Source organism: Trachypithecus francoisi, unplaced genomic scaffold, assembly GCF_009764315.1.
Source record: "Trachypithecus francoisi isolate TF-2019V2 unplaced genomic scaffold, Tfra_2.0 Lachesis_group12, whole genome shotgun sequence".
NCBI lineage: Eukaryota > Metazoa > Chordata > Mammalia > Primates > Cercopithecidae > Trachypithecus > Trachypithecus francoisi.
Genome location: NW_022681457.1, coordinates 108,605,749 through 108,627,384, shown reverse-complemented (window position 1 = coordinate 108,627,384; position 21,636 = coordinate 108,605,749). Strand labels below are relative to the sequence as shown.

The window sequence follows — 21,636 nt, the reverse complement described above, 5'->3', positions numbered from 1 at the left end:
TGAGTGTGTCATCCAGAAAAAGTCTAAAATTTTACTTTACGTTTTTAATTTTGCTATTCTATTATTTTCTGTGGTTTTTGGCTATGACAATGCTTTACCACTTGGAATAGTTGAAGTTTTGCTTACTAATGGCTTGATATACACTGAAAATAGCAGTGTTTCCCAGTTTGACTTCAGAATGAGCTATAGCAGGAGGAAGTGGTTACTGTTGAATTGGATCTGGAGCCTTCCTCTGATACATTTTACTAGGTGTTTCTTAGCCTGCTTAAGAATTTTCCTTTGCTTAGTGAACCCATTTGACGTTATTTTTTCCCTTAGGAAAACTCTGTTTCTCTCCCGTTAATTAAGTTTTATCGTAGGTATTTTTTGTTTGTTATCCACATTAGCAAAAGAAATAACTCCTCCCACCCAAAGAATGGTAGATTGGTGTGACATGGTTATGCCATAAACCGGACAGTAAATGATTTTGTCTAATTCTTTGCTGTGTTACCTTCTCTGTCTTTGTTTTTATTCCTTTAAGAGGTAACTAGAGGCTGGGCGCGGTGGCTCAAGCCTGTAATCCCAGCACTTTGGGAGGCCGAGACGGGCGGATCACGAGGTCAGGAGATCGAGACCATCCTGGCTAACACGGTGAAACCCCGTCTCTACTAAAAAATACAAAAAAACTAGCCGGGCGAGGTGGCGGGCGCCTGTAGTCCCAGCTACTCGGGAGGCTGAGGCAGGAGAATGGCGTAAACCCGGGAGGCGGAGCTTGCAGTGAGCTGAGATCCGGCCACTGCACTCCAGCCTGGGCGACAGAGCAAGACTCCGTCTCAAAAAAAAAAAAAAAAAAAAAGGTAACTAGAGAGCCAGTAGATACTACATACAATATTTCCTCTACTTTGAATTTTAAAGATTGTGTATTGTATTGCAGTTCCTGAGATAATTTCATATTAACTGAAAATAGCATTGGACAACACTTTCCTATGGCTGAATTTTTGTTTTTTAATGTCTTCAACCTTGTGGTATCCTCCCACAATTAGGAAAGTATATTCCTTATGAGCTGGAAGTGTTGTAGCTTCCTCCCTGTTCTTCAGCCTTGCCCTCCTCTGCTTCAGAATCTGTGTTTCTAACCTAGCTGCCCTCAAGACTCTCTCTTTGGTTCATTCTCCTAAAAAGTCCCTTCCTGCCCTTCTTCTACAGAGTTCTATATGTTAAATCTTCATTTGTATGATTGCATAATTTTTGATCCACTCAGCCGTCAGCCTGTTTGAATATTGAAAACAGTTATGGTTTGTGTTGGTTTTTTTGTTTTTTGGTGTTTTTTTGTCATCCAGAAATGCTTTGGAGCCTCCATCTCATCCTTAAGTCATGCTCTTTTCTTTTTTTTTTTTTTTTTTCTTTTGAGACGGAGTCTTGCTCTGTCGCCCAGGCTGGAGTGCAGTGGCCGGATCTCAGCTCACTGCAAGCTCCGCCTCCCGGGTTCCCGCCATTCTCCTGCCTCAGCCTCCCGAGTAGCTGGGACTACAGGCGCCCGCCACCTCACCCAGCTAGTTTTTTTGTATTTTTTAGTAGAGACGGGGTTTCACTGTTTTAGCCAGGATAGTCTTGATCTCCTGACTTCGTGATCCGCCCGTCTCAGCCTCCCAAAGTGCTGGGATTACAGGCTTGAGCCACCGCGCCCGGCAGTCATGCTCTTTTCATTATGCCTAGCTGAGATTTTTTTCCCCCACTAATACTTATAGCAAGGATTAAATGGTTAAGGAAGGAATGACTGTTAAACTCAACAGTCAACAGTTTAGAGTTTCCTTATTTGTAGAGAAAACAGAATATGTGGTATAATTGATTCAAACATATTCCTGCTAGAATAAATCCATCAAGTTGTAGATTTTTTTATTCCATTGTACTTGATGTATCCTTAATAGTCATTTGCTTCCCAGTGAATTGTTTTTCTTTCTAGAACCTATGTCAGAGGAAATTTACTAGAAGTTACCAGAAGTGATTATGTAAAGAATACTGTCATACAAAGTCTCTTAAAGTGAACATTGAAAAATAAATCTGTATAAAACACTGATTTAGGTCTTAGGGACTTTCAAGGAAATAAACCTAGCCCTTACTTTCCAGAACTTAAAAATCTCCAAAGCTGGTCGGGTGTAGTAGCTCACACCTGTAATCCCAGCACTTTGGGAGGCCAAGGCAGGAGGATGGCATGAGTCCAGGAATTTGAGACCAACCTGGACAGCATGGCAAAAAATGTTAAACATGTGGCGTTGAGGCCGGGCACGGTGACTCACGCCTGTTTTCCCAGCACTTCGGGAGGCCAAGACAGGTGGATCATTTGAGGTCAGAAGTTTGAGACCAGCCCAGCCAACATGGTGAAACCCTATCTCTACTAAAAATATGAAAATTAGCCGGGTGATAGTGGCGCAGACCTGTAATCCCAGCTACTCGGGAGGCTGAGGCAGGAGAATCGCTTGAGCCTGGGAGGCAGAGGTTGCAGTGAGCCGAGATTGTACCATCACATTGCAGTGTGGGCAACAGAGTGAGACCCTGTCTCAAAAAAAGAAAAAAAGTGGCCTTGAAATCTTTATACAGGTAAAAGGCAATCATAGGCAGAATGAGATAGCCACAATAATAATGAAAAATGTTCTAATTTGAAAGTCAGGCACAAGTGCAGTTTGAAATCTGATTGTTACTAAATGAATTTAGTCTATCCTAAAAACTATTTCTCATGTCTACCTGTGTTACCGGAAGAAACAATAGCATTCTAGCATCCCAATATCATTCTAGCATTGAGTTGAAATGTTGCCATCCTAGGAGAAGACATGGGTTCTTATGGATAAATGATTTAGCCTTCACCCAGCTTTAGCAGTGTTTGGGAGCAGTGTACAGACATGCACCATATCCCACCTTTTCTCTGTGAAATGCTGCAGTGCTATATGGTGCTTTGAAAACGTGCCCCACTGGAGTGCTTTGGGAAAGAAATGCCTGGTTCAAAGTTTCATTGATAATAGTCATGTAAAGCAACTGATTGCCTCTACCATTTATTTTAAGAAACTTTCCTAACAAAATAGCCCTCCATTTGCCTCTATAGTGAACTGTGTGGACAAGGACATTAAATGAGTGTGCATTAAAAGTTAAATCTATTCTCAGTTCCTGCCTGTTTGTGTTTCAGGCATCCTGACAAAAACAAAGATCCTGGAGCGGAAGACAAGTTCATTCAAATCAGTAAGGCTTACGAGGTATCGTGTGCAGCTTTGTGATACATCCATTAGCTCTTATAAAATATGCCTTAGGAGGTGATGAGTTTCGTAAAGTTCTCAGAAAGGTCATGTTCCACATGCCCTTGATCCAGCTTCTAGGTTATAATAGAACAGGCTGGGCACTGTGGCTCACGCCTGTAATCCCAGCACTTTGGGAGGCTGAGGCGGGCAGATCACGAGGTCAGGAGTTCGAGACCAGCCTGACCAACATGCTGAAACCCCGTCTCTACTAAAAATACAAAAAAAATTAGCCGAGCGTGGTGGCATGCACCTGTAATCCCAGCTACTCAGGAGACTGAGGCAAGAGAATCACTTGAACCCGGGAGGCAGAAGTTGCAGTGAGCAGAGATCGAGCCACTACACTCCAGCCTGGGTGACAGAGGGAGACTCTGTCTCAAAATAAAATAAAATAAAATAAAAAATAATAGAACATATTTGGCCACATGCAGTGTATCGAAACAAGTGCCTGAACACTTAAGCTCTTTGAAAAACTGGCCTATTTTAAAGGTTTTAACTAGAATTGTAGAATTACCCTGAGTATATCTGTGTATGTCTCTGTTGCCTTCTTAGAAATTTACGTTGAATATACCAAATTGCCTATATTTATTAAAGTGGCACAAGGTAACAAATACATTTAAACACAAGATTTTCTTTTTTTTTTTTTTTTTTTTTTTTTTTTTTTTTTTTTTTTTGAGACGGAGTCTCGCTCTGTCGCCCAGGCTGGAGTGCAGTGGCCGGATCTCAGCTCACTGCAAGCTCCGCCTCCCGGGTTTACGCCATTCTCTCGCCTCAGCCTCCCGAGTAGCTGGGACTACAGGCGCCCGCCATCTCGCCGGCTAATTTTTTGTATTTTTTTAGTAGAGACGGGGTTTCACCGTGTTAGCCAGGATGGTCTCGATCTCCTGACCTCGTGATCCGCCCGTCTCGGCCTCCCAAAGTGCTGGGATTACAGGCTTGAGCCACCGCGCCCGGCCACAAGATTTTCAATAATTTTCCAACACGTCAGCTGAAGTAGATTGGTCTAGAATATGCATAAAAGAGAATTCAGTGGCTTTCTGATTTGTGTAGGGAATGCCCTTCAGCAGACAGTGCTTAGCTCATGGAATAACATATCATCATCCTAAAACAGATCCCTGAATTTTAGACTTCAAAGTTATTTTGTAAAACAATATCAACTAACAGACAAGGCACTAGACTACAGCTACATTTTTGGTGTTCATAGCTTTTCTTATCTTAGTTTGAATTAGTCCAACTAACCAGGTATGACCACGTCAATTTTCCTGTCATTGAGCCCTGGTGATCAACATTATGTTATGTTTTATTTGTTTTGCTGAAGTGTTTAATGTTGTGGTAGTTTGAAATCTTTAATGCCAAGATGAGCATGAGTATCTAAACTGAAATATTTTAGTCTTGAATGTTCCTTAATGTTTCTCTAGTGAAAGAAGAGTTTCTCATTCTTTTGAATGACTGCATTTAGAATATCTAATCGGCTGAACCCGGTGGCTGCTCACGCCCTGTAATCCCAGCACTTAGGGAGGCTGAGGCATGCAGATCACTTAAGCTCAGGAATTCAGGACCAGCCTAGACAACATGGCGAAAAATACAAAAATTAGCCGGGTGTGGTGGCATGATGCTGATGGTCCTAGCTACTCAGTAGGATGAGATGAAAGGTTGACCCTGGGAGGTGGAGGCTGCAGTGAGCTGTGATCACGCCGCTTCACTCCAGCCTGGGTGCCAGAGTGAGACCCTGTCTCAAAAAGAAAAAGAATATCTAATTATGTCATAATGTTTTTTCTTAAGAGATAGTCTCTCTCTATCACCCAGGCTGGAGTATAGTGATGCAATCACAGCTCACTGCAGCCTTGAACTCCTGGGCTCAAGCAGTCTCCCACCCACCTCACCCTCCCAAGTAGCTAGGACTATAGGCACGCGGGCATCACCATGCCTGGCCAATTTTTTTTTTTTTTTTTGGTAGCGAAGTCTTGCTATGTGGCCCAGGCTGGTCTTGAACTCCTGACTTCAAAGTATCCTCCAAACCTTGACCTCCCATAATCATGTCATAATTTTTGCATTTCTTTTCTTTTCTTTTTTTTTTTTTTTTGAGATGGAGTTTTGCTCTTGTTGCCTAGGCTGGAGTGCAGTGGCACCATCTCGGCTCACCTCAGCCTCTGCCTCCTGAGTTCAAGCGATTCTCCTACCTCAGCCTCCCGAGTAGCTGGGATTACAGGCATGCGCCACCACTCCCGGCTAAATTTTCGTATTTTTAGTAGAGATAGAGTTTCTCCATGTTGGTCAGGCTGATCTCGAACTCCTGACCTCAGGTGATCCACCCGCCTCAGCCTCCCAAAGTGCTGGGATTACCGGCGTGATCCACCACACCTGGCTGCGTTTATTTTCTTCCTATGTCTTTCAAGCTGCTTACAAAAAAAATCTTGTGGATGAACCTCTTGTTGTTGTTTAGATTTCTTTTTCCTTCCTTTATAGATTCTTTCAAATGAAGAAAAGAGATCAAATTATGATCAATATGGAGACGCTGGAGAGAACCAGGGCTACCAGAAGCAGCAACAGCAGCGCGAGTATCGTTTCCGCCATTTCCATGAAAATTTTTATTTCGATGAGTCCTTTTTTCACTTCCCTTTTAATTCTGAACGGCGGGACTCAATTGACGAAAAGTATTTATTGCACTTTTCACATTATGTGAATGAAGTGGTTCCAGATAGCTTTAAGAAACCCTACCTCATCAAGATCACCTCCGATTGGTGCTTTAGCTGCATTCATATTGAGCCTGTGTGGAAAGAAGTCGTTCAAGAACTGGAAGAATTGGGTAAGATAATCTTATTCATTGAAAGATATTTGTGTAGATGACTTTTTTTTTTTTTCAAGATGGAGTCTCGCTCTGTTGCCCAGGCTGGAGTGCAGTGGTGTGATCTCGGCTCACTGCAACCTGCACCTCCCAGGTTCAAGTGATTCTCCTGCCTCAACCTCCCGAGTAGTTGGGATTACAGGCGCCCACCATCACGCCCAGCTAGTTTTTGTATTTTTAGTAGAGACAGGGTTTCGCCATGTTGGCCAGGCTGGTTTCGAACTCCTGACCTCAAGTGATCCGCCTGCCTCAGCCTCCCAAAGTGCTGGGATTACAGGTGTGAGCCACCATGCCCGGCCCCAAAGCAAATTTTTTAAATCGCCTATTCTTTTTTTTTTTTTTTTTTGAGACGGAGTCTTGCTCTGTCGCCCAGGCTGGAGTGCAGTGGCGCGATCTCAGCTCACTGCAAGCTCCGCCTCCCGGGTTCCCGCCATTCTCCTGCCTCAGCCTCCCGAGTAGCTGGGACTACAGGCGCCTGCCACCTCGCCCGGCTAGATTTTTGTATTTTTTTTTTAGTAGAGATGGGGTTTCACCATGTTAGCCAGGATGGTCTCGATCTCCTGACCTTGTGATCCGCCCGTCTCGGCCTCCCTAAGTGCTGGGATTACAGGCTTGAGCCACTGCGCCCGGCCTTAAATCGCCTATTCTATAAACCCTTTTTAAAAATCTTTCTTAAATGTATTAGTCTGCTTTCTTCAACTCTGTGACTCTGAAGCACCAATTTTTTTACTTATTGTGAGGTGAGCCTTGAAGGGGATTGGAAGTCAGCTAAGGAATCTTCAGTCACACACTGGTAAAAACTACTGTGTAAAAGCATCCAATGTTTAAAGAGAAGTGTGCTGTGGAAGAGGGTCCAGAATTAGCACCATCCCTGACCTTAAGCTCACCATTTGGTTGAAGAGAAAATATATACACAGAATTAACACCAACCTCACATTTGCAAGTACGGAATAATGTTTTGCTGAAGGAGTAGACAAAGACGACAAAAAATCCTTCTGTATTTTCTAACACCTTGCCCATGAAACAGATGCCTTCATTTGAAACTTCTTTTCTCAGTCAACTTTCATGTTCCAATTACTGTATTAGACACGTAAGGGTATATAATAATAATAATTTTTATTGGACATTTCAGTTCCCTTGCATTGTGGTAAATGCTTTCTGTGCATTATTTTTGTACCCAAAGCAACTCAATAAAGGAGAGACTATTATTATCCCTATTTTACGGGTGAGGGAACTAAGGCATTGAAAGTTAAGGAACTAAGTCATCGTTAACACTACCCGTAAGCATCAGTATTGGGTTGGACCCAGGAGTCTGACCGTCTTCAACACTGTGCTATACTGCTTCAGAAATAAGTAAATCATGTCCTTGTGCCCAGGAAACTCAAATAAGAAACATACCTCAATCATCTCTGCACATTTAGTGCTTACTGGAAGGTGCAGGCAGAGCTGTCAGCGTGGCCTGGAGGTTGAATATCTTGAAATCAAATATCGTTTTAGGGAAACCTGATTTGGATGATCAGGCAGTGATTACCTGGGTTTGGCAATTTATTCACCATGACTTCCTGTTTAAAAAGAGAAACTGCTGGGCACAGTGGCTCATGCCTGTAATCCCAACACTTTGGGAGGACGAGGCAGGTGGATCCCGAGGTCAGGAGTTTGAGATCAGCCTAGCCAACATGGTGAAACCCCATCTCTACTAAAAATACAAAAATTAGCCTGGAGTGGTGGCGGGTGCCTGTAGTCCCAGCTACTCCGGAGGCTGAGGCAGGAGAATCGCTTGAACCCGGGAGGCGGAGGTTGCAGTGAGCTGATACCGGACCACTGCACTCTAGCCTGGGTGACAGAGCGAGATTCTGTCTTAAGAAAAAAAATTAAAAAAAGAAAGACTGATTCCTGGCTGGGCACAGTGGCTCATGCCTGTAATCCCAGCACTTTAGGAGGCCGACACGGGTGGATTACCTGAGGTCAGTAGTTCGAGAACAACCTGGCCAAAATGGTGAAACTCTGTCTCTAGTAAAAATAAAAAGTTAGCCGATGTGGTGGCACGTGCCTATAATCCCAGCTACTCGGGAGGCTGAGGCAGGATCCCTTGAACCCTGGAGTTGGAAGTTACAGCGAGCCAAAATCACACCATTGCATTCCAGCCTGGGCCATGAGTGAAATTCCATCTTAAAAAAAAAAAAGAGTAATTCCTATCTTTCAAGGATTACTAAGTAGGTAAGAGTCTTATACTGTCTATAAAAAAGGTCAGCCTAAATATTGATGAAAATATGCATTTTTCCGCTTTAGCTGTGTGTTCTTGATTTTGTTTCCGTTCACATTGTTTTGCATCTTGTGGTTAGTGTACCAGCCGGTTTGTAATTAGCCACATTTCAGTGGCACATTCTTCCAGTTGGCTCTGTGCCTATTCAGAGGTGGAGAGAAAATAAATGTGTATATGCAGCTGAGGGGGAAAAAGAACTTCCCTAAAGGATGTGATATGTGTTTAGGATTGCGTAGTGAGAGCTGTTTGGCATCTCAAATTATGGATATGACAGATGTTTACTAGTGCATGGAAGACCCTCTCACAGCATCAGTATAATATTTTTAATTCCCCAGCGTATGAAAATTAGCCAGAAGCATCAGTTCTATAAAAATCAAATAATGTTTCTGAAATAAGTCACATATGCTTTGCTTTTTTTTTTTTCTTTTAAGAGACGTCATTCTTTTGCCCAGGCCAGGGTGTAATGGCACAATCATGGCTCACTGCAACCTCAACCTCGTGGGCTTAAGCAATCCTGCTGCTTCCAACTCCAAGTAGCTGAGATTAGAGGTGCATGCCACTGCACCTGTCTTTAAATATCTTTTCAGGAAGAAAAATACTACAGATTGGCCAGGCATGGTGGCTCACGCTTGTAATCATAGCACTTCGATAGGCTGAGATGCGCAGATCACTTGAGGTCAGGAGTTCGAGACCAGCCTGGCCAACATGGTGAAATTCTGTCTCTGCTAAAAATACACAAATTAGCCGGGTGTGGTGGCGCGTGCCTGTAATCTCAGCTACTCGGGAGGCTGAAGCAGGAGAATTGCTTGAACCCAGGAAGTGGAGGTTGAAGTGAGCCGAGATCAAGTCACTGCATTCCAGCCTGGGCGACAGAGCAAAACTCTGTCTCAAAAAAAATAAAATAAAATAAAGTGGCACCTCCAGCCTGGGCGACAGAGCAAAACTCTGTCTCAAAAAATAAAATAAAATAAAGTGGCTGGGCATGTTGCCTCACGCCTGTAATCCCAGCAATTTGGGAAGCCAAGGCAGGTGGATCACCTGAGGTCAGGAGTTTGAGACCGGCCTGACCAATATGGTGAAACCCTGTCTCTACTAAAAATACAAAAATTAACCGGGCATGGTGGTGTGTGCCTATAATCCCAGCTACTGGGGAGGCTGAGACAGGAGAATTGCTTGAACCAGGGAGGCAGAGGTTGCAGTGACCCGAGATCGCGCCACTGCACTCTGTCCTGGGTGACAGGATGAGACTCCGTCTCAAAAAAAAGAAAAGAAAAGAAAAAACCACAAATTTAAAACAACAAATATTTATCATTCTTTATTCTATTCCTCCAGCCACAGCCTCCCAAGTAGCTAGGACTAGAGGCACACACTGCCATGCCCAGCTAACTTTTTTTTAGACTTACCACGTTAATCGTCACAGAGCCCACAGCCAGACCTCCTGGGTTCAAATCCCATCACCGTCACTTGCCAGCTGTGTCACCCTGGGCAAATTACTTCACCTCTCCATGTCTCGATTTCCTTATAGGTGAAATAGAGATGGTAAAGATTGGTCTTAAACTCCAGGAGACAGGAAAGAGATGGTGAAGGCTGGTCTTAAACTCCAGGAGACAGGAAAGAGATGATAAAGGCTGGTCTTAAACTCCAGGAGACAGGAAAGAGATGGTGAAGGCTGGTCTTAAACTCCAGCAGACAGGAAAGAGATGATGAAGGCTGCTCTTAAACTCCGGGAGACAGGAAAGAGATGGTGAAGGCTGCTCTTAAACTCCTGGTCACAAGCGGTCCTCCTGCCTCAGCCTCCCAAAGCACTGGTATTATAGGCATGAACCACTGTGCCCAGCCAACTTGTCAGTTTCTAATTCAGGTTTCTGTGTGCGCTCGGACTGGTAGAAAGTATACTGAGTGGCACAGTTACTAGAAAGGCATACTTCCCAGGATCAGTTCATAAATTGGCGTTCAATCTATATAGCAATCCCTGGTAAGGTCATTTAGGGTGAGTCAGTCTCTCAGAAATTGATCCCTGTAATGTTCAGAACCTGGGGCAGAAGTGGTCACTGGAGGCAGTAAGAAGTCCAGGCTTTGTGGTCAGCTGGAACTAAATTCAGATCCTGGTAAACACTGCACACAAATCATGATGCCTCCTCGTCCCCCAGCTTCAGTTTCCTCAGCCATAAAGATAGCAATACTTACCTTGCAGAGTGGTTGTGAGTACGAAAAGTATGATGTATATTAAGCCCGAGGTGTGATAAAGCACTCAGGAAATGATAATCTCTCCCTTGGGCCTTTGTCTTATAGCCACTTGACCTCCCTAGGTGATGTCTCTTCTGTCTTTACGAATGACCAGATCTCCCAGTGTATGTGCCTGCTTTATTCTTTTTCTTTCTTCTGCTCACATAATTCTCTGTGTACTTCCATTTATTGACATTGTTCCATAGTTATTTTTAATGACTGCAGTGTGATACAGTGTACTGTACTTGGCTCTAGAGAAGAATCCAGTTTGGATTCTTGTTCTGCAATTTTGTCAGCTCTACAACCTGGGATAAGTCACTTTACCTCTCTGAACCTCTGTATCTGTAAAATGAGGGAAATGGACTATACAATGCCTAAGGCTCCTGCTTTCCTGCCCTTGAGAAACTGCAACAGTCACGGTCAGGTAGCCTACAGAGAGTTTGGTTTAGTCTGCTTAGCAATTTGAAAACATTAAGTTTGGGATCCCTACCATTTACTGAGCAATTTCATTTTAGGAATTTACTAATTAGAAAATAAGCACATAAGAGCACAAAGGTGTGTGTACAAAAATGTACTAGGATGCCTGTCAACTTTCCTTATAATGTTAAGAATTAGGCTAAAAGCAACTTTTAATATTGTGCTTTGTAATAAGAAATATATGTATGTTTTGGTGTTTGTTCCCAGTTCCTGGCACAGATCTCCTAAAACCCTTGAGATTGCCTGATCAGTAGGGGTGCTAAGAGGATCTGTTGCTCTTGAGATTGCCTGATCAGTAGGGGTGCTACGAGAATCTGTTGCTCTCATATTTGATCTTTGACTCCTGACATGGAGCTCCTAATCCTTGGAATTTCCTGCAGGATGGGACCATCTTTTGTTCTACTTAGGCCACTCTTAGTGGGCCCCTGTGTGGGAGCTGGTCACCAGAAAGACCAAACCATGATTAGAAGTTTTGAAAGTTTCACCCTCATCCTCCAGAAAGAGGAGAGGGCCTGGAGATTGAGTTAATAATCTATCACGCCTGCATCATGAAGCCTTCATAAAAATCCCTGAACTCTGGCTTGGTTTCCTGGGGGGTGGGCTCAGCCTACACCACCTCCCCTCAGCCGAGCCTACAGTAGAGGGCCCAGGCATCCTCCCCCATGGGAGAGGCGTTTGAGTAAGGAGCCTCACCTGGGGTGTCCTAGCCTCACATTTACTGGGCAAAAACATGAACATATATATATATATGTATATATAAAATCTCTAATCCCTGAACTACTGGGTTTGAGAGTTCCCAGGTGACTGAACACATGGAGGTGCCTGGAGGGTGGCGAGCCCTGGGAGGGCAGGATGCTCCCACCCTTCCATATACCATACCATGTGCCTCTCTTCCTTTTGGCTGATCATCTGTCTCCTTTGTAATATTCCTTATACCTAATGAGTAACCATAAGGAATGTTCCCCTGAGTTCTGTGAGCAACTCGAGCAAATTAGTTGAACCCAAGGAGGGTCATGGGACCCTTTAATTTATAGCCAGTTGGTCAGAAGTACAGGACACAACCTGGGACTTCTGGCGTCTGAAGTGGGAGCCGTCTTACGGGACTGAACCCTTGACCTGCGGGGCCTGACGCTGTCTCTGGGTAGATAGTGTCAGAACTGGCCGGGTGCGGTGGCTCAAGCCTGTAATCCCAGCACTTTGGGAGGCCGAGGCGGGCGGATCACAAGGTCAGGAGATCGAGACCATCCTGGCTAACACGGTGAAACCCCGTCTCTACTAAAAAATACAAAAAAAAACCTAGCCGGGCGAGGTGGTGGGCGCCTGTAGTCCCAGCTACTCGGGAGGCTGAGGCAGGAGAATGGCATGAACCCGGGAGGCGGAGCTTGCAGTGAGCTGAGATCTGGCCAGTGCACTCCAGCTTGGGTGACAGAGCGAGACTCCGTCTCAAAAAAAAAAAAAAAGATAGTGTCAGAACTGAGTTGATACCCAGTTGGTGTCTGCTGGAGGATTTATGGGGAACCCCCACCCCCACAGCATGTGGTGTCAACAGGGAAGCATTGAGTTGGGCATAGTGGCACGTGTCTGGAATCCCAGCTACTCAGGTGGCTGAGGCAGGAAGATCCCTTGAGCCCAGGAGTTTGAGACCAGCCTGGGCAACATAGTGAGACTCCCTCTCTTAAACAATGAGTGTCAGGGACAGCATTGTGTCAAGTGTGAGTAGGAAAAAGTTTAGTTTTTCCTCTCTCACAACTTCAATGTGCAACAATAAAGAATGAATTAAATAGATTGTTGGCTCAGTTTTAGTGAGCTCCTACTATGTGCCAGGCTCTGGGTTAAATAGATTAATGGCTCAGTTTCAGTGAGCTCCTTCCTACTAAGTGCCAGGCTCTGGTCTGGTGCTGGGGATACATCAGTGGACTACACAGGGATCCCTACCTTCATGAGGCTTGCATTCTAGAAGGGGAGACAGACAATAAACAATTGACAGAAGGTAAGTGGGTGGTACCTTAGAAGATGGTAAACACTGCAGAAGAAATGAAAGTGAGCAGGTTGTGTATGGACGCTGAGTGTGGGGAGTACCGTTTTAAATATGGTGCCAAGGTAGGCTGCATTCAGGACTTGAAGTTGGTAAAGAAGTCAGCTACACAGAAGTCAGGGAGATGCACACTTCAGGCTGAGGGAACAGCCAGTGTCAAGGCCCTGAGGCAGGAGCATCCACTGTCTTCAGAACACAGCAAGGATGCTGGGGACTGGGGCAGGCTGATGAAGGAGTGGAAGAAGAAAGAGGGCATGGGGAACCAGGGGCCAAACACAAAGGATCTTGTTGGCCTCTGTGAGGTTTGTGCCTTTTATTCCAACTGAAATGGGTCTTTGCAGGGTTTGGGCAGAGGAGTGATGTGATCCATTTTTATGTTTTAGAAGGAGCAGCCTGGCTGCTATGTTAAGAACAGACTGTCAGGAGACAGGGAGAAATAGGAGGAGAGCATTTAGGATATTATTGCAGCAACATAGGCAGGAGAGATAATGATGACTCAGAGCAGGGCATATAATGACAGTGATGAAAAACAGTTGAATTCCAGACATTTTCTAAAGAGAAAAGCAACAAGACTTGTGGACAGATTGGATGTGGGGTGCAACAAATAAGAGAAGCCAAAGATGACTCTTATGGTTTTTGCCCTGAGTAAATGAAAGGATGGAGCTGTCATCAACTGAAATGGCAAAGGCGTGGGTAGGACAGGTCTGTGGGAGGAGATTAGGGGTTCGTGTTTGGAAATGTTAAGCTTAAAAAGTCTAGTACACATCCAAAAGAAAATGTACATTTATTGGCCTTTAATACTGAATGTGTCTCCAGTGTTAGCAGAGTAACTGGCCCTCCAAATATATGGTTGGATGAAAGAGCAAGAAAAGTTGTTCAAGTATTAAGTGAAATAAGTATCAGATGATCCCACTTTGTTTTATGTATATGCATACACACACACACACACATTTGTAACTCTTCTTACATATTGCCAGATTGCTCTGCAGAAAAACTGAACCCATCTAGAATTCCAGCAGTGAAAGAATGCTAGACAGTCTATTAGGAAAGACATCTCCTATGAGGTCGGGATTTCAATTTCACACCAAAAAATTACTTAGCACTTTTCCCAGCTGCCGTGGAGACATAAAAAGGCTTCACTTGAATCTTCCATTCTTTTCAGGTGTAGGAATTGGCGTGGTCCATGCTGGATATGAGAGACGCCTGGCGCATCACCTGGGGGCACACAGCACGCCCTCTATCCTAGGAATCATTAACGGGAAAATCTCCTTCTTCCACAATGCAGTTGTCCGTGAAAATCTGCGACAATTTGTAGAAAGTCTTCTTCCAGGGAACTTGGTGGAGAAAGTAAGTACCTGTCAAGGAAAACATGACTGAGAAGTAGTTTAAGAGGTACCTAGGACTGTTAATTGCCCAGAACATTTTCTGTAGTCCTCTCAAACCTGAGTTTCATTGTGAGGAAGGCAATACACATATTAATTAATTAATTACTCAAACTAAATCATGTAAGTGAAGTCTGTAGGAGACTAAAAATTGAAACATGAAGTACAGAGACTGGAAGAATTAATTCCTATTAATAACCATCTTGCAGATCTTACGCTGTCATAGGAATCTGAGCCTAAAATGACCCCTATTTTCTAAACAAAAAAATTAAATCACATGTTAGAAAGAATTCGGGCTTTCTTTCCGGCTCATAAATTTGTTCATGTGAAGATATTTGTCTTTATTCAAATTTAGTTGTGTTTGGTTATATGTTTAACGATCGTTATCTGTGGAAAATGCCAGATTCCATGAAATCAAGTATTATTTTTGAAACTTTAGAAACTTACAGTGACAATAATATGAATGAATTTCACAAAGAAAAGGTTGAAATAAAGAAGCCAGATAAAGTTCACATTGGTTTATTGTTTCCATATTTAAGCACCTAATACATTTTTTTCAATATCTTAAGTTAGGGATCAAAGTAACTAGGAAAGGACTCTCATTTTGCTTTAAATAATTCATTCTCTTAATACCAGGGAAAGTGAACATAAAAAATTTTCGTCATATTTCTACATGTGCTATTCCTAGACTGTCCTGCTGGGATCATTATCTATAGAAGAAATATTTGTTGGAGTTAACTTAAAAGGTCAGAGAGTATTGTAGCCTCCTAAAATGATAATAGATTGTCCTGATAGATCCTCAAACATTTATATAAAATACCTATTCTGTGCCTGGTATAGATTAATGTAGCCGTTTCAAGCAGCTCCCAAGCGGGTGGTTATTTCTAGTATGTTGGAGCCCATCCTAATGAGCTGGGAAAGGCAGAAGTGACCGTTGGACTGGGTTGGGTTGCAGGCAGGCAGAAATCGGAGACGTGAAATAGCCTGCTTTGTAAGATGTTTTCACTGGTGAGCAGCAGAGGAGGGGGTTAGGGGGGTTAGAGAGGTTATTAGGAATCTCCCTGTGAGGGTCTCAGAACACCTCCATGCTCCTTTCAGGAACTTGGGCCTTGGCCCGTGGGTGATGGAGCTATTGTAGGGGTTTGAGCAGAGGAGTGAAATGATCAAATTTGAGTTTTATTTAAATCATTCTAGATGCAGTATGGAAAGATAAACTTTTTTTAACGACTATGAAAAATTTCTAGCTAGATAATTTATTCATGTTTTTAATGTCTTCTCTCAGTAGGAATATTTTAAGATATCAACGGGGGAAAGGAACAATTCAGATAACAATAAATGAAATTATATAATGTATAGGGGGTGGACCACCTTATTTTTATTTAAGCCGTTTAAAAAGAGCAAGCTGGCCTAGAGTAGTGGCTCACGCCTGTAATCCCAGCATTTTGGGAGGCTGAGGTATGAGGATCACTTGAGTCCATAAGTTGAAGACCAGCCTGGGCGACATACTAAGACCCAATCCCTACAAAAAATGCAAACATTAGCCAGGCATGGTGCCTTGTGCCTGTAGTCCCAGCTATTCAGGAGGCTGAGATGAGAGGATCACTTGATCCTGGGAGGTCTGGGAGGTTGAGGGTGCGATGAGCCATGATCTTGCCACTGCACCCTAGCCTGGGCAACAAAGCAAGACCCTGTCTCAGAAAAAAAAGGGGTGAGGGGCAAGCTGGGAGACTGAGGCATGATAGACAGATAGATGGGAGACTGAGGCCTGATAGATAATGATGATAGATAGATAGATAGATAGATAGATAGATAGATATTGAAAGGGGCAGTGTTGCATTATCTTCTGCTGGCTAGTGTATTAAGAAGTATACTCTATAATTAAGCGAGAACCAACTCTGGAAGCTCAATTTTTATAATATGGTCAGTAATTGTTTCAGACAGGATTATGATTTCAGTCTGTAAGAGTTCAATGAAAATATGAAATCAATATCACTATTCTTTTAATAGTTTTAGCCAAATGAAGACAAAAAGATTAGTTGTCTGCATTTTTATTTTTTGCAATCTTTTACACTTATTTGATTTATTTTCTCCTGACTGGAGTATAATACAATTGTTAAGAATTAAATATTGAGACTAACATTCTATTTTCAATTTAAGGTTACAAATAAAAATTATGTCAGATTCCTCTCTGGCTGGCAGCAAGAGAATAAGCCTCATGTCCTTCTGTTTGACCAAACGCCCATTGTGCCACTGTTATACAAGGTACTTTCTATGCTGGGGTAATGGTTTCTTTTCTTTTCTTTTCTTTTCTTTTTTAGCAGAAAGTAATCTCTGAGTTGGAACTTATAGCCTATTTGTCTTTTTTGTAAGAAACAGTTTCTTCCATGAGAAATGTTTGAAGACCAGAAATTTTACTTAACCATCTTGCATTCGGTACTGACTAATGCCAGTTACTGTGCTAGTGCTTTCTATGCACATATCATGTAATCCTCAGAAGAACCCAGTGATGGAGATACTATCCCTGTTTCTGTTGGGTTTTTTTTTTCTTTTCTTTTTTTTGAGACGGAATTTCACTCTGTTGCCCAGGCTGGAGTGCAGTGGCGTGATCTCGGCTCACTGCAGCCTCCACCTCCTGGGTTCAAGCGATTCTTCTGCCTCCGCCTTCCGAGTAGCTGGGACTACAGGTATGTGCCACCATACCCAGCTAATTTTTGTATTTTTAGTAGAGACAGGGTTTCACCATGTTGGCCAGGCTGGTCTCAAACTCCTGACCTCATGACCCACCTGCCTCAGCCTCCCAAAGTGCTGGGATTACTGGCGTGAGCCATCGCACTGGGCTTTTTTTTTTTTTTTTTTTTTTTTTTGAGACCGAGTCTCACTCTGTCGACCATGCTGGAGTGCAGTGGCGTGATCTAGACTCACTACAACCTCTGCCTCCTGAGTTCGAGTAATTCTTTTACCTCTGCCTCCCGAGTAGCTGGGACTACAGGCACACACCACCACGCCTGGCTAATTTTTATATTTTAGTAGAGTTGGGGTTTCACCATGTTGGCCAGGCTGGTCTTGTACTCCTGACCTCAAGTGATCCGCCTACCTCGGCCTCCCAAAGTGCTGGGATTAAAGGCATGAGCCACCACACCTAGCCACTATCCCTGTTTCTATAGACCAAGATACTGAGGCTTAGAGCAGTCATAACCCACCCAAGTTCTCACTACAGCACGGTGAGCACGATTCCCTTTGACTTCAGACCTGCCCTCTGAATGATTCCCCCACTATACTCCCAGCCTACCTACACTCCCCACTACCTCTTGTGTCACTGTGACATGAGATGGCAGAGGAAGGTGTCTGACACTGACCAGTGGCATGGTCACTGCCATCTTACCTAATTACAGTACAGGTAATCCCCAGACTCATGCCTCCTGACCAGTACAGATTTCAAGGTGATTATTTTGCCTTAACTATGAAAAAGAAGTGAATTATTTCTGTTTACCTTGTTGGTACAGTTTTTGCACATGGAATACCATAGCATTCCTGAAAGTATACAAGGATACAGAAGACCTAGTGGAGCTGTATAAGCTGGCATCCGTCTCTCTGCTCAGTGATGTGAAAAGCCCTACTTGATTTGTCATTTACATCTTTGCTGTAGTTTTATTTTCTTCCTCTCTATTACGCTCTAACAGTTGACTGCCTTTGCATACAAAGATTATTTAACATTTGGATATGTATATGTGGGTTTGAGAGGAACAGAAGAGATGACGAGGCGGTACAACATCAATGTCTACACCCCCACCCTCTTGATCTTTAAAGAACATATAAACAAGCCTGCCGATGTTATCCAGGTACGTGAGGGTCACCTTGGTTTAAGATTTTCTTCACGTTGTATCCCAAGATTTTACGTAAATAAGCAGCAAAATTGAACAAAGTGGGTGAAGGATCAATGAGTTTTCAGTCTCTTCCTTCAGATGCACAACATTTTTTAATGAATTTTTTTTATCTAACTTGGTACCATTTGCTTTAAAATTTTTAATTTAAAACATTTAAAAATTTTAACACCTTTAAAGGGCTTCTGTTGGAAAACCAATACTTTTTTTACAAAATGAATTTAAAAGTTAAATGTAAAACAGTAATAAGAAGGAATAAGAAGAAACCACAAACTGAGAGAATGTACAGATGAATACTTATCTGATCTTAAGGTGGAAAAGGGTTAAAAAGCATTGGGGAAAAAAATCTTGGAAAATCTTAGTAACTTGACTCTAAGTTTTATGTTTTCATGTAGATACTTTAAAATGTAAAGTTAAAAAACTGGGGAAATATTTACAACAAATATTAAAGTATTGATATTTTTAATTTCTAAAGAGCTTTAATCAAGAAAATCAACACAAAATTCTGAGAAGAGATTCAAATGACTAATAACCATTTTTAAAAATTAAATGTCACGAGTAATCTGAGAACATTAACCTTTTTTCACCCATCCAACTGTCAAAGATTTTTTTAAGTTAAAATAGTACTGTTGAGGGTGTACAGAAACTAGTACTATCTTACTAGAGGAAGTAGGCTTTCAGAAAAGGAATTTGGTAATATTGTATTAATCGCCTAAATTCATGAGTAAACCTGAGTATTGTGTGCCAAACACTGTTCTGGGTGCGGGAGTACAGCACTGACTAAGATCAACAGAATTCCCTGTCCTGTGTCCTACTGGGAAAGACAAAACCTATACAAAACAGTATAATATAGTCTGTTATCATTTGTTATATAGTGATCAGTGCTGAGAAGAAAGATAAAGCAGGAAAGAGGAATGTGGAGTATTAGGGGAGAAGGGTTGCTATTTTAAGGCAGAATTGCCTAGAAGGGCCTCATTGAGGGCTTAAACAAAGACCTAAGGGAGGTGAGACCATCTTTCAGGAATCTATACTAAGAGAATAGGAACTCAAAGACTTAACATCTAAAGATATTAAGCAATTTTCATAATAGTGAAAACTGGGGGGGAAATGTAAATATCCAACAGTAGGATAACTAGGATAATTATTAGTACATCCCATAAAGGGAATATTATAGAGCTATTTAAAGTGTCAATTTCAAGAATACTTCATGATAGGGATAATTTTCATTGCATAATGTTAAAAAGCAACCAGGATGCAAAATTATTTATACAATTTAAACACTGATCTCAATTTTATAACGTGAACACCTGTGTATGCATAGGAAGAACTGGAAATATTGCTACCAGTGTTCTCAAAAGAAGTGAAAAAAAGAAAAAGAAAAAAATACTGGAAAGCATTAGTAGTGATCATCTGTCGATGGTAAAATTATATATCAATTTAATCTTTGTGTTTTCCAAAATCCGTATAATGAACATATTTTATTTACAAGGCCATTTTGTGTTTTTTTTGGGTTTTTTTTTTTTTTTGAGACGGAGTCTCACTCTGTCGCCCAGGCTGGAGTGCAGTGGCTGGATCTCGGCTCACTGCAAGCTCCGCCTCCCGGGTTTACGCCATTCTCCTGCCTCAGCCTCCCGAGTAGCTGGGACTACAGGCACCCGCCACCTCGCGTGGCTAGTTTTTTGTATTTTTTAGTAGAGACGGGGTTTCACCGTGTTAGCCAGGCTGGTCTTGATCTCCTGACCTCGTGATCCGCCCGTCTCGCCCTCCCAAAGTGCTGGGATTACAGGCTTGAGCCACCGCACCCGGCCTACAAGGACATTTTGACTGTCCTCCTAAAGAAGGCTAGAAAGAAGTTTTATAAAATTCTTTATTTCATTCATTCAATAAACATTTCATTGCCTGCCTGCTGTGTAGCAAACACAGAGCCAGCTCTGACATCCAGAGTTAGTCTTTGCCCTCAAGCATCTCAGTCGGGAGGAGAGAGACCTAACCATCCATTCTAATGGCAGCTCAGGTGTCCTGTGAACACAGAAGAAGGGTACCTGAAACCATGGAAACCAGATGGGAAAGTGGATTGTAAAGAAAGAAGAGCGGCCGGGCGCGGTGGCTCAAGCCTGTAATCCCAGCACTTTGGGAGGCCGAGACGGGCGGATCACGACGTCAGGAGATCGAGACCATCCTGGCTAACACGGTGAAACCCCGTCTCTACTAAAAAATACAAAAAAAAAACTAGCCGGGCGAGGTGGCAGGCGCCTGTAGTCCCAGCTACTTGGGAGGCTGAGGCAGGAGAATGGCGTAAGCCCGGGAGGCGGAGCTTGCAGTGAGCTGAGATCCGGCCACTGTACTCCAGCCTGGGCAACAGAGCGAGACTCCGTCTCAAAAAAAAAAAAAAAAAAAAAAAAAAAGAAAGAAGAGCAAGTTTAGGAAGATGAGAACTTTGGCTATGGACATATTGAATTAGAGCTGCCTGTAGGAAATAGAAGGGGAGAAGTCCTTTTTACAGTTGGGTATAGGAATCGAGATCTTAAGAAAGATATACAGGCTGAGGATAGAAACTGGTGGATCATCAGTAAATGGTTAGTGGTTGAAGTCCTGAGTAGGGTAAGATCTTCCTGGCATAATACTGTAGTCTCCCCTGATCTACCCCCCTTACCCCTTATTCGCTTTCTGAGGTTTCAGTTACCCACAGTCAACCAGGTCCAAAACATAGGCGACTACAGTGCAATAAGATGTTTTGAGTGAGGGGGACCATGTTCACATCGCTTTATTGCAGTATGTTGTTAGAACTGTTCTATTTTAATATTAGTTATTGTTGTTAATCTCTTGCTGTGCCTAATTGATAAACTTTGTCATAGGTATGTGTATAGGAGAAAATGAGTATGTATAGAGTTCAGTACTGTGTGGTTTCAGGCACCCAGTACTATGTGGTTTCAGGCACCCAATGAGGGCCTTGGAATGTATTCTCTGGCAGTTAAGGGACGACTGCTGTATGTAAAGTAAGACCAGAAGGAGGCCAAGGACAAAACTCAGAACAGCCACCAGCACATAAGACAAAGGGGTTCCTGATGGAGACGAGAAGGTGCTGTGAGTCAGGAAGAAAACAAATACCAGTGTCCAAATAGAAAAGAGAAGATCATCTGAATCCAGCGTTAATGGATGAGGATTTCCTTAATTGGTTTTTAGGAACAATTTATAGTTCTGAGAATTATATTTATTTATCCCCTAGGGAAAATTGTAAATCAAATACATTTACAAAATTACTGGTAG

The 21,636-nt window shown here is 42.8% G+C and overlaps 1 protein-coding gene and 1 non-coding gene across 5 annotated transcripts in view; both read left to right on the top strand.

Moving 5' to 3' along the window:
- Positions 1–21,636, top strand: part of DNAJC16 (DnaJ heat shock protein family (Hsp40) member C16) — a 50,626-nt gene that overhangs the window by 6,182 nt on the left and 22,808 nt on the right. For all 4 annotated transcript variants that reach the window (XM_033228203.1, XM_033228205.1, XM_033228204.1 and 1 more), the window contains exons 3-7: positions 3,155–3,221; positions 5,727–6,066; positions 14,269–14,453; positions 16,646–16,750; positions 18,169–18,327. In XM_033228203.1, coding sequence (XP_033084094.1) covers positions 3,155–3,221; positions 5,727–6,066; positions 14,269–14,453; positions 16,646–16,750; positions 18,169–18,327 — 856 coding nt within the window. The remainder of the gene's footprint in view (positions 1–3,154; positions 3,222–5,726; positions 6,067–14,268; positions 14,454–16,645; positions 16,751–18,168; positions 18,328–21,636) is intronic.
- Positions 11,649–11,788, top strand: LOC117094081. The gene has a single exon (XR_004441408.1).